The sequence below is a fragment of the Sparus aurata genome, chromosome 11 (assembly GCF_900880675.1).
Source record: "Sparus aurata chromosome 11, fSpaAur1.1, whole genome shotgun sequence".
NCBI classification, from domain to species: Eukaryota; Metazoa; Chordata; class Actinopteri; order Spariformes; family Sparidae; genus Sparus; species Sparus aurata.
In genome coordinates this window covers 11,897,398-11,910,890 of record NC_044197.1, presented here as the reverse complement: position 1 = coordinate 11,910,890, position 13,493 = coordinate 11,897,398, and the positions used below count along the sequence as shown (strand labels likewise).

At 42.6% G+C, this 13,493-nt stretch overlaps 1 protein-coding gene across 1 annotated transcript in view; it reads left to right on the top strand.

Annotated features, from left to right (window-relative positions):
* lingo3a (leucine rich repeat and Ig domain containing 3a) overlaps positions 1-11,826 on the top strand; it is a 40,329-nt gene extending 28,503 nt beyond the window's left edge. Inside the window, exon 2 of the mRNA XM_030433881.1 lies at positions 5,994-11,826. Within this exon, the coding sequence (XP_030289741.1) occupies positions 6,046-7,878 (1,833 nt within the window). The 5' untranslated portion in view covers positions 5,994-6,045 and the 3' untranslated portion in view covers positions 7,879-11,826. The remainder of the gene's footprint in view (positions 1-5,993) is intronic.
* Positions 11,827-13,493: the final 1,667 nt, after the last annotated feature.

Genomic DNA, 13,493 nt, shown 5'->3' with positions numbered 1-13,493 from the left:
ACACCAATATTAACTGATGAGCTAATGAGCAAAATGAACAGCAGCTGTGTATGCAGGTGGCTGATACAGAGACGTTCTGGCGAGGTCAGCACACGGAGGCGGGGATGGAAGTGGAGTTTGAAGCAGGATATGCTGTCGAAGCTGATCGAGGCATTTGAGTTTATATCAGAGCTGCATATTGATTCTGCCTGGAAGACATAGCTGGTGTAGTTCGGTCTGGTGAACATCCTCTGACTTTTCTTTTTACATAACTGAACTTTACTGAATGTTACACTCTGCCAGGAACATCATGTTTATCAGATGAACCAGTGAACAAACGCAGGAGCAATGATGAGACAAGAGGGGTAAATGCAGGACTTAGAAAGGCTCTGAATGCAGAAGAGACACAAGGAGGTTAGACAGAAGAGCTTAAAAGAGGGAAACATATTGTCTAATGATGCTTGTCCACAGGGGCATTTTTTGGACCTGTTGACACGCAACGCTTCCCAGCTTTGCACCCTTTGCCAACACAGGCTACACCCTCTGACAACCACGCAAACACTTGCCGGCTGCACACGATTCGACAAACACCATTTTGGTCCGTCTGCTTCCTGATTTCAAACCAATCCAACATGGCTTGTTTGGAAACTAGGCCTGCACGATATGAGGAAAATCTGCAATGTGCGATAACACTGTTCAATATTGCGATGACGATATAGTTTGCGATAAACAAACAAATATTGAAGTTTGCATATTATTAACTATACAGTTAATGATGGCTAACGTTAGTTTTGAATTGTTCGTGTAGGTCTTTATGGTTGTATTGCAGGTGGTGATGGAGGTTGGTTGTGTTTCCTCTAGAAGTTGCAACAACTGCTCGGCATGTTCTACTTAGTACCTGTGTGTGTAACACGTCGTCTCTCCTGAATCCAAAACAAGTCCATATAGCAGAAGTGCTGTTTCTTTTCACCACCAGGTCTTCGTCGACCACATTTTCATCGCTTTTCTCTCCTCCCTCAGCCATCATAACCTGGCAATCACCACCAAACTGATGCCAATTAATTTTGTCAGGGTAGCTAATGGCTAGCTTTGGGTTTGTTCTGAATTGCTTACTATTTTGTTTCCACTTTAAGTATGTACTTCAGCTGCCCTTACAAAGTACATACTATTGCAGAAGCATACAATTGGGACACACTAATTTGTCATGACAGTTCGCCTTGAACTTTGACCCTCTTGGTTTTTCTTATTTTACTGAAATAGTTATCTGAAATGTGTTTCTGACAACATTTTATACTAGATATAAGCCATGCTGTTGGTGAATTTGTCTCATTTTGATTTGACAGACTTTTTATAGCGTTTCAGGAGATCCAGTGGAACTGTGCTGGATGCCCCTGATTTGCGTAAAGTAGCCAGAGCAGGCCACGTGAAGCCTCATCTCTCAAAGCACGACGCAACCAGAATGCATGGGAAGGATCATGTGGACAGGTATCATAAAAGAACAGTATTTCAACGTAAAAAACATAAAATAACTAAACCAAGACATAGGATCATGTGTACACCCGCAAGAATTTGTCTTTTTAGAAGCGCAAATGAAACATGAGGACTTTGTGAAACTGTTGGAGTCTCTTCCTGTATCCTGTCACCTGCATCAGCTGAAGGTCAGCGGGGAAGAGCACACAGAGTTGTGCTCCTGCTGCGTAATCAGAGATTACAGACGTTATTTTTGACTGCAGCGTACTAGCAGGTAACAGTAGCCTCTTGGACAGCAGCTCTGTGTGGAGCTGCCGGGGGGGAGATCACGCTGTATACAGTAGAGTGCACACTACTCTATCCACCTGCTGTTGACCTGTGGTGCAGTAGCTGCCCGGGGGGGCTCTGGGCTCATTAGCGAGTGACTGCTACAGATACTGGTTTCAGTAAGCCAGCCACGTGACTGACGTTTTTAAATGTGGGGTGGAGGAAGTTTGTGGTTTTCTGTTTCAGTCGCTGGCCCCCCTGATGATAATGGAGGGAAAAAAGCCTAAACTGTTAACGCTACAATTTTATATAGGTGGCTGACGTGCTGATGTGGATGAAATGTCACAACATGAAAAGGCTTGACATAAGTCTACATGCTTCTCAGGGTGGAAGGTTGAAGTCCTTGAAACCGTCCTTGAGAGTCTATCAAAATATCGATCTAACTTGACCTTATCCGAGATTATTAGTGCATGACTTTGCTGATATTGAAAATTCACTGTCAGGTGTCAAGGCATCTTAAAATCTAGCTGCACTGTGCGAATGTCTCGGAGATGGCGGGGGGTGAAATTTTGCTCCGGTGCAACTACAAGACAACTACACAGCTCCCTCACACAACTAAATAAAGAGAAATGTCCCACAAAGCATCGTTACATGACCAAACAAAAGTAATGTAGTAACGGTCTTTGGCGACTTATATGAGGAAAAAAATTTGCAGATATACGTGGAGAAGCATCTGTCCTCCCGCCTGTTGTATGGATCATTCCATTTCTGGCCGAAAAACAGCGTCCGTCAACGGCAAAAAACCTTGACTCACCAAGGGTTTGTGTTGAAAAAAATCACTGCGAAAGTCAACCCCATCATGACGTGTACCGTCACACCTCCTTAGGAGCCGCAGCGCCGGCTTTCTGTGTGAATTACACAGCGGTTCGACTTTAAGGTGGAGATGCTTGGCTCTGTGTGAACAACCAACGGCGGAGAATGCGGCGTCTCTGTGCGAAAGGGGCTAGTGCCTCAGCTGCCACATTTTGTCATTTATAAAGCCTGAACTGAAACCTGCAGGCTGCCTCTGGGTGCAGAAAGAGCTCTTGCTTTTACCATCGGGCCTTGTTAGACCTTCAGTGACCGGCTGTGAAAGGTGTCAGGCTACTGTGTCTATCATTGTGTCCTTTGTGATACTTCTAATGAGTTTGTAAAAGTCAGACATTTTTATATTTAGTGTCTCTAAGTGATTTTTAACAATGTTCTCCTCATTTGAAGCCTGTCTGCTATCAGACAGTTCTGCTCACATTTTCAGACAGTTAATTTAATTCAGTGGCAGTTCGGCTAATGGGAATATTCATCTCTGAGCCAGGGTGAATCATAAATTAGAACATGTGTAGAGGTGAGGTACATTAAAGGAGCTGTTAAATCATATGTAACAGAAGCAGGTGGGAGTTTAAAACCCTTTAACACTGTTAGTCTTCCTCCATATACCAAAACGCCTCCAATCTTGTGACTTACTTTTGATAGTGGGGGTTTAGTGTATGACTATATGCATTTCTGATGGGTTTTTCTCTAGTGTGTTTATTGTATTTTTTTCCAAATGTAGACCAACAGTGCCACAGAAGCCGCCAATTTGCTCGTCCTTTTGGCGGCTCGGTCCGCGGTTTTAGACAGAGGCCGGCAAATTGGGAGTCTGTTTTGGTCCGCTGATTTTCCGCCTCGGAGGGTACACTTATTTCCTCCTCGCCTGCTATCTAAAAATGAGGCAGAAATGTGCCGGCCTCTGCGTGAGGTGGGCGGAGGTGTCAATGACCTGCACTGTTGTGCGACCCACAGCCGGGGAGTTGTAAAACCAAGAAACAGCTGATCACAGCAGTCAGTCCATCATTTAATCCGCGGACATTAAGATGAGCAACTGGACAGCTGTTGAGATCCAGGAGATGCTAGCGTCTCCTCGGTCTCTGTAGCTGTTTGGTTGTGTTAGCTTGTTGTTGTGTTGGCAAGCTAAGACCGGTTGCTACTTTCAAATTAAAAGCCCCCCGCTAAGAACCCAGTTCTAAACTCCAATGTGGTGCAATGTAAAGCTCTTATTTTGAAGACAAATTCGTTGTCAACTGTTCACAGCCGAACTTCGAGCTTCATGTCACTTCACATGTTTACACCTACCTCAGAGGCGGCTTTTGGAAAAGGAGGAATATTATTATTAATAATATTAATATTATTTTTCTATAAAGATAGGCCGGCACATTGCTGCCCTTACCTTGGAGCAAATGTGCTGCCTTTTCTATCTAAAAAGGGCTAGAGTTGTGTATTGTCTGATTCATGGGTGTTTTTAAATCAGTGGCTTTAATGGTTCAGGTGTGATTCACAGTTTGTTGAGTGCTGTCAGTTTGTAGTGTGACCTCAGGTTAGTGTTGACTCCACTGACATCTTTGAAGGTGATCTAAGATGCAGTACCGCTAACAGCCACTAGATGTTGACACTTAAATTACACTAATGTGTATCATGATGGCGATTTTGGAAATTTGATGGTCTCATTAATATCATAGGACGACCTTCACTCAGCTGTCATGGAAGTCTTTTTGTGTTTTCTCAAGACTGAACCTTCACACTACATTTTTTTTAGCATTGCTCTGTTATTGCTAGGAGACCTCAACTGCTTTTTACCTTGGAAGACCCAAAATTTGAATTAATGTTTCCCATTGACTCAAACTAGAGAATGAACAATTGACCACAATTCTTCACATTAATGTGGACAGGAACATAACATGAATTAAAATACCACATTTTATGGAATTATGGGCATGGGAATTATTGTTTAATTTTTCCTGATTGCAAGTGAAGTGAAGAGGAGGAGGAAAATGTTTTGTCCAGATTTTGTTGATCCTCCTGTCTGTCTGTCTGTGACCTGTGGATCAGCAGGTGCGCAAAATGTTTGACTTTGAAAAATAAAATGATGTGACGTTTTTGCTGGGAAGCATTTTCCCTGACATCTGGAGCATATGATCTGTATACTGGGGCCTACAATACTTGGGTTATCCAAAAATAACAGGTTTATGATTTTGATATTGCACTTAGCTATATTGTGAATTTGATAATATTTTAATTTATTGTGCATCTCTATGTCTATTGTAATATGCATGTCTAGTTAGCACACCCATGTAATTTTAGTGACATAACCAGGCCATACTGGAGGTCAGGGACCTCCTGATGTGCGAACCAGTGACAATCCCAGGAGTCAGGACCTTTTTAAAGCGCTGCAGGCCTCACCACTCAATTATACTGATGATGTAGAATATGTTTTTCAGAGTTACTTTCCATCTCACTAGTTGGTATTTCACAATGGGCTTATAAAGGGATTACCATTCTGCTGCCAACATCTAGCAGCAGACGGAGGGGTGGTGAGAGAGGAATTGTGCATGTGTGTGTGTGTGTGTGTGTGTGTGTGTGTGTGTGTCCTTGTGTGTCATATGAAACCCATAGGCAGGTCAGGCTAGGCGGGCTCCTCTCATGATAAGCCTCATGCCTCAGAGACTTATGCAGATGATGTGATGGACCGACTTATTGTGATGCACTGAGTCGTAGCCTTCTGCTATGGTGAGTGACCTTGTCAGGCGTTCACTCCAAGACACTGTATACTGGATATACTGTGCTACATGTCTGTCGATTAGATTGCTCATATTTTATTTAACCTGTTTACAAGCTGGTACTTTCTTCTACAGAAGAGTAGAAGTCAGTATTCTGCGTCACACTGTATAAATGGACCATTTTGTGGTGCTGTTGGCCGTTAAAGGCTTCTGAGAGCCGGCAATTGTTTTCCTTTTTCATGCATTTTAAGATGTCTCACATGAGCTCTTATGAATACAGTAGATTTTCAATTTCCCCGTTTCCCTCTTTTCATTTACAATGCATGAAATGGCTAAACACCAAAACAACCATCAGATATTAAATTGACTCATAAGCTATTAGGGGGCTTTTCTGTGTGTTTGCTGGCATATCATTTTAAAACCTGGCTGTCTGCGAGGCAAAGGCGACCATTGCAAATCAAACTGTTTCAGCTGAGTACAGACCTAGTCCTCGGAGGATTATCTTGGAGCTAGCTTTAATTTCACTACTGTGCCGGGTCAATTAGAGTTTGTAATTGTAATTCCACTCATTTAGAGTGTTTGATCTCAGCTGTTGAAGGGGAATTGGGTTTCATTAATTTGTCTCACTGTCTGTTTCTTTGTCTCTCCCGCATGTTCTCCGCCCCCTTCCCTTCGCTTTGCTTCTCCCCATTCTGTCTCTTTTCTCAGGTGTCTGGCCCGGTGATTCAACCCCAGAACGGAGCAGGAGGAAGCAGCAGAAATGGGGGTGAGCCTGGGCCAGGATGTCAGTTGGCTCCTGCCGTTCCTGTTTTTGCTGCTGATGATCACGGTATCACCTGCCCAGGGTCAGACATGTCCCCAGCGTTGTGAGTGCATTACAAAACTGAAGACTGTGTCATGTTATGGCAAACGTCTGTCCACACTGCCAGACGGCATCCCAGCAGACACCAAGATCCTCGACCTGAGTGGGAATAAACTTCGCTGGGTGGAACATGGCGACCTGCTTCCATATCAACGTCTTGAAAAGCTGGACCTGAGTGAGAACATGATCAGCGTCCTGGAACCGAATGCTTTTTCTAGTCTCCAGAACCTGCAGTCGCTTTCGCTGAGGGGTAACCAATTGAAACTGGTCCCCATGGGGGCTTTCTCACGTCTCTCCAACCTAACGTCATTGGACCTCAGTGGGAATAAGATTGTGATTCTTTTGGACTTTACTTTCCAAGACCTGAAAAGTCTGAAAAACCTGGAAGTTGGAGACAATGATTTGGTTTATATTTCCAACAAGGCCTTTCTGGGTCTCGTGGGTCTGAGGGAGCTGACCATCGAGAGGTGCAATCTGACCTCTGTGTCCAGCCAGTCTTTGTCTTACCTGCATAACCTGGTGACTCTGCGGCTCCGCTACCTCAGTATCTCTGCCTTAGAGGACCAGAACTTCCGTAAGCTTGGAAACCTTAGAGGGCTCGAGATCGATCACTGGCCCTTCTTAGAGTACATTTCCCCTCACAGCCTGCAGGGTCTGAACTTATCTTGGCTCTCGATCACACACACCAACATCACCTCCGTGCCCACCTCTGCCCTCCGCAGCCTGGCTCACCTCACTAGCCTCAACCTCTCCTACAACCCTATCTCTGTGTTGGAGTCCTGGGCGCTGCGGGACCTTGTTAGGCTGAAGGAGCTACACCTTGTCAGCACAAATCTGGCAGTAGTGCAGCCATATGCGCTGGGTGGTCTGAGGCAAATTCGCCTTCTTAACCTCTCCACAAACAGCCTGGTGACCCTGGAAGAGGGGGCCTTCCAGTCCGTCAACACTCTGGAGACGCTGCGTTTGGATGGGAACCCTCTGGCCTGTGACTGCCGTCTGCTATGGATTCTTCAGCGCAGGAAGACCCTTAATTTTGACGGCGCTTCCCCAGTGTGCATGACGCCCGTCGAGGTTCAAGGACGGGCCCTGAATGCTTTCTCTGACTCGGCTCTCTTTGATCACTTTACTTGCCAGAAGCCCAAAATCCGCAACAGGAAACTGCAGCAGATATCCGCCCGCGAGGGGCAGGTTGTGTCATTCATATGCAGAGCAGAAGGTGAGCCGACACCGGTGATTTTCTGGATCTCTCCTCAACGCCGCCGCATCACTACGAAGAGCAGCGGCCGCCTGACTGTGTTACCAGAGGGCACGTTAGAAATACGGTATGCCCAGGTAACAGATAGTGGAACCTACATCTGCATAGCGAGCAATGCCGGTGGGAATGACACCTATTTCGCCACACTTACAGTTAGTGGGCTGCCACTGGATGCAGCCCTCATGGCCAACCGCACTTACTATGCTGGGGACCTTAATGACACGAATCTGAATGACACCAGAGTCTTCTTGAAGTTTACTCTGGACCTCAAGACCATCCTCATATCCACAGCGATGGGCTGTATCATGTTCCTGGGGGTGGTCCTCTTCTGTTTCATCCTGCTGTTTGTGTGGAGTCGAGGGAGAGGGCAGCACAAGAACAATTTCTCAGTGGAGTATTCCTTCAGAAAGGTGGATGGACCTGCTGCCAGTGGAGGACAGGGTGGGGCACGCAAGTTCAACATGAAAATGATTTGATCATTAGGATCTGTTTCTGTCATTAGTACTCTTTCCCTGATACTGTTTACAAGCAGTGAGGACATAAAGGGAGGAGACACTGGAGTGGACGTTTGTGCTTGCTGAACATTAAATACAACTATTGTCAGACATTTTATTGACACAAGGTTTTGTTAATGAAACTACTGTACAGAAGAGAAAAAGAGAAACTTGTATGGATTTGTTATGTTTCTATCGCTTTGTTGTGTGTTCACATTGTTGTGCAGAGCAGAGCCGGATAATAGATGTCTCTAAATGTTACATAGACTGTTAAAAGACCAAGCAACAGAAGCACTCAGAGTCCCGCCAGTCTTTAACCTCGACAAAGCTCTTGCCAACTCCATCCTTCTACACTACAAGGAACTCTGTCCTCTTCAAGTGTAAAGGACTTCACCTCTCTGCTCCGTCCGAGGTGATTCAAGCTCTCTATCTCCAAACTCATGAATACATTATAAACAGGGTGGTGCTCAATGAATGCCAAGGACTTGCCAATATGTATTTGAGTAGTTCCAGCTATATACTGCATATTTAGCCTATTTACAGTCAGGACTTTGGAGCACTTACCACCCAAATATACAGTAGAAGCTCTGTTGTTTTGTTGATGGTAGATTTGCACAGAATATAGCCTACATACAGACACCTAGAGACTACTCTCTGCAACACTGCCAATTTGACCATAAAGCACCATGTAGTATCAGTGCCGCGGTATAGAGACATTACCCCCATTGGATACCACTTAAAGTTGGTCAAAGCCGTTTTAATCACAAATGGGACTCCGCAGGTTAAGCTACAATTAAAGGACCCAACGCACATTTCTGTGGTGACGGATGAGGCCATGCAGATGTGCACTTGCTAGTTAGTAGGGATAAGCGAGTACACAATCGTCTTTATCGGTTTGATCTGCTCAATCATAGAGATGCACCGATCGACCGGCCTGGAACCAGCCGATCAGTGTCAGATATGTCTGATTCTGTGCCGGTCACATTTACGCCACACCGCTCGCCCCCCATGAGACTGTCAGCCTGAGCTGAAAGAAAGAAACAAAAACAAATCTTATACACCCAAAATACGTGCACTGTTTTTTTTTTTCAGCTCAGTGTGGAGGTTTGCGGTTTGCCGTCATTTACAGTTGCTCTTTCCAACGCCTAACTCCCCTTTATCGTTTCACTGTGGGAGTGGAGTCCAAACAGACGAGGAGCGGAGCAGAGACAGGAACTTTACTGGAGTTGCCAGTTCCAGCTGTTTTCTTTTGGGAAAGTAAAACATTGTAGACAATTTGTGAATTGCAAATTAACTGAAGCAAGCTTTTTTTCCCGCTCACATGTCATTAGCAACTCATTAAAGAAAGACTCCTTCCATTTTGGACTTTTACAATCCCTGATATATCAATATACACTGCTTTAATCCTTATAATAGGGACCTAAATACAAATACTATGCCTACTACTAACACTACTAATACAAGTGAATTTTCCATTAAAAATGGTGACAAAATATGTCTGTGTATGCTGTTAATTATAGTCCTTTGAAATAAAGAAAATTGGAATCAGCAGGTTAGACTTTGATAGAATCGGTGCATCTCTACTGAATTGTCTGTATCCGTACCTGTACTCTAAAACTGGGACAGGTAAGTGACCTTTAAATTGCTTAATTTAAGCCTGAAATTGATCTGGATTGATCTGTAGTTGCTTTTACTCATTATGTATTAGATAAATATGTACAGAACAGCCTCAGAGTTGAGCTGTGGATCCCAAGAGTGAGATAACTATTTACGTTATGTTATTTTATAAATGAATAAACTTCAGTCAGCTTGCCAATAAGGATTTTTCTTCCTTACAATATTAAATAGCATCATCTGTACCGAATACTTGTTCAGGCGAATACTCGCTCTTCCCTACTAGTTAGGTTTTCCCATTGTTGTCTATTCAGTACACACTGTACAGGACATGAACCTTCTTGATCTGAAAGAAGCTGTGTGTAAAAGACGAGTGCATGTACACAGTTGGATGCTTACTTTGAATATAGCATATTATTTGTAAATTGAACATTTGTTGGGGTGCATTTATCCCACAGTTGAATAGATGACAATGTATAGGTAGGATAAACACTGTATAAGATGTATTATATATTTTGTAATCACTTACATTGAAATCCTCGTGGTTGTTTATAGTACTGTTGAGTGAGTTTTTTCTTTTTTTCTGTTCTGCTGTGATTCTATTGTTAAAGACTCTTTTTCAAACCAATAATATCCAGCCTGGAGCTTTTACAGTTCTCACCTTATCATGACATCAGCCACACATTGCACTGAGATGCCTGCTCGCTCATGGAAATCATGACGGGCGTTCACATCAGGCTTCAGTTCACTTGCCTATTTTTGGCTGTAAGGTGACAGTAGGGAGGCTTGGCTGACCAGCGGGGGGAAAGAGTTAAGTGGGTTCTCATCAGACCTCAAATGTGTTTGAGACACGCAGGGAAAAATGCTAATATGATAAAGACCTTGCAGACTGGAACAAAGGTCATAATAAAGTGAGCTAGAGAGGAGAAGGGGTGGAGGTGTTCTAGGACGACACTAACAATATAATACACATGGGTGGACTAAAACCAACATTACATAGCTGTATAACATTTTGTAGAAGTGATTAAATGATATGACTAATTCAGCATTTAGATTATCAATTACTTACACTGCAAAACTCAAAACTTATATTTGTCTAATTTCCAGTAAAAAATGTCATTGCATGTAATATAAAAATATATAATGTAAATAAAACACATAATCACCTAAAAAGTAACATCAGTGAAATAAATCAGACTTTTTTTATATACTTATTCCAATTGTTCTATTGGCAGAGTTTCTGTTTTACTTATTACAACAACAAACACCTTGTAGGTATTGTTTTGTTTTTTGTTTTTTTTTTTTACATATTTTTGAAGTGGATTTTTATTTTCCAGGTCTACAGTCTTCTAGAGACTGTGGAGTGTTTTACCATGACTAAAGGTGTTTCTGTTGTCCTTAGAACAAACAAACAGAAAGAAAACACAGTTATCTTAAGGTTTATCTCTTTAATCTGTGGGTCTAGCCTGGGGAACACCAACAGTTAGAAAACAGCTCTCCCTGTGTCGCTTCAACGATGCCTGCGATAACAGTGTTATTCTGCCGCCCTCTGTTGGCTATAGATGAACTGTGATGTGCTGAATTTATACACACGGATGGGATGTAACCTCCCAAACCTTCAGATTTACAGAAAGCAATTTAATCCATTTCGCCCCAAAGGCAAAATGAGAAGTTGATGGAGGGCTGACCTGGTTTCAGTGGTACTGGCAGTGAAATTCATTCTTAAATGACTCTTTAACTTTACATTGCGCAACACATTTTACGGACTTTATAACTCACTATGGAATTATTAATACTTAGCTGTGAATATGTCAATGGACTGATTTGACACCTTCCTCTCTGCATTTTAGAAATGTAAACAATCAATGGTATTTTTCATTTTCCTTCACAGAACCCATCCTGTAAATATGGAAACCATTGTGTCTGCAAATTGTGCTAGACTGTTTTGTATTGTATTGTTTTGTTTTATATAAAAATGAAGCACACCGTTTATAAAGCATGCTATATTATCTGCTACAATGATGTCTTGTTCCCTGTCCCATTTTTTATAGCAGTCATCTGGTCACTCGACACTTACAAAAGTCTGAGAAGGCGACTGAGAGTCTACAATAAACCTGTGACCCCGTCACTGTGAAATGTTGTGTTGAAAATGTTATTCTGAAATGTTTCCCACTGGGGTTTTCCATTTTATTTGTTTAAACCAATCCCATTAAAGCAGACAAATGTGTCTATCCACACAACCCATACAGATATACTGTGTAGAACAAAATGTGCTTGTCTCATTTCACCTTACTTGATGATAAAAGGTACTGCATATGCTGTTTCAAGAGCTTCATTATTGATCATTTTCTAGGCATTCATCGTAACACAGGTTATAAAATAGAGGCAAATTTTATGAGCGGATAAAAAAGCTTTGCATTCTCACTTAAATGTGTTGTTTGTTTGTCATACTGTCATAAGTTTTCTTCATCCCGACTGCTGAATCATTTATGACAAAAACTGAACTGAAGCTCACATAAGAAATAGAGAGCAAAGGAAGATGCTCAGCACCACGTATGTTTAAATTGATAGACCTCTTAAAATCCCCTTACACTCAAAAATGTCTATCACTTAGTGTTACTTCACTTGGGTGTTCGACCTTCGCTGTGCAGACTGATGATTGTCACTGTTTGACAATACAGCAGAACACTTTTTTATAGTCATCTGCTAAAGGGGAGGGGGGTTTTTTATGTTCTCAACTTAAAGCTGCTGGAAATGTTGTCATCGCTTTAGCTAACATCCTGTGTGTTGCACAGAAAGCAATCTCCTCCCTCCTCTCTACGTCGCCACATGAGCACTAGCAGCCACTTCAGATTTGATCTACAAGCATGATTTTCTTTCATCACATTCAAAGCCAATTAGTCATCTAATAAGCGTTTCTCCAAACCATGTTGACACTTTACAATTCTTTTTGTTGTTTTGTCAGGTTCGATTTTCAATTTCCTTCAACGCAGTGCTTATGGTCTGTTTGGGTCTAGGCACAAAAGACATCATGCATTGGCTAACCTGGTTTTGCTGCAGCACACGACTGGAAAATGTCCTGACATCTCAGCGAAAGACCGTGTTCATCTGTCCTGAACAGTGATTTCTCGTTTGGTGGGTCAGCTCATGTCCCTCTCACCATCCCCTTCAGCCATGAAGGTCATGAAGTCGGCCATGTGCTAGGCGATATGACACATATTGTAGAAATGTTAATACAATACGAGTAAAATGTTCAGATTAAGGGTAAACGTGGTTTCGCAGATATGCGCTATGCCAACACTTTCATCCAAGGATTATGGTCATCACTCAGAGAAACTTGATATTATTGATTTGCAGTGACACAAGAAGTTTCAAACGATACCAAGAAAATGTCTCCTCAAAAGGTTACAGAAGCAACAGCCCCCCTTCGCTGTGACGGTCATGTATTCACACCTGTTTTGTGTGTGTTCACACCCCATGCGCTTGGTAGTGACTCATTGAATCATGACACCATAGCACTGCGTCCATGGTTTTGGCACCTCTGAGCTCTTAAATAGGCTTCTATGTCTTCTTATACTTTTGTATGTGGGCACGCTGGGATGTCAGTTGTAATGGAAGCATTTGTTATGATTCTTCACTCATTTACACTTGCTATTTTTACCCCTCTGTTTGCCGATAGAGAAAGATACCTATTCCCGTTCACCCATAATGGGCAAATATCTGAGCAAGAATTTCCTGAGAGCTGTCACAATGTGGGTAACAAGTGAGTGACTAAGAGGCTGAGTTGGTTTCTCGTCTACCTCCGACTGTTTTGCTCACTGCGTTCTTGTGATGAATCATGGTTACAGGTAATGCATTAGGAGGGATTTGCTCATTTTCTATGCATTCATCAAAACACAGAAAATAAGTAAAATTAAATAATTATATTTTGTGGCCAGTTAAAAACTGATTTGCATTCACACTCTGATACGAGGCAATGCAAA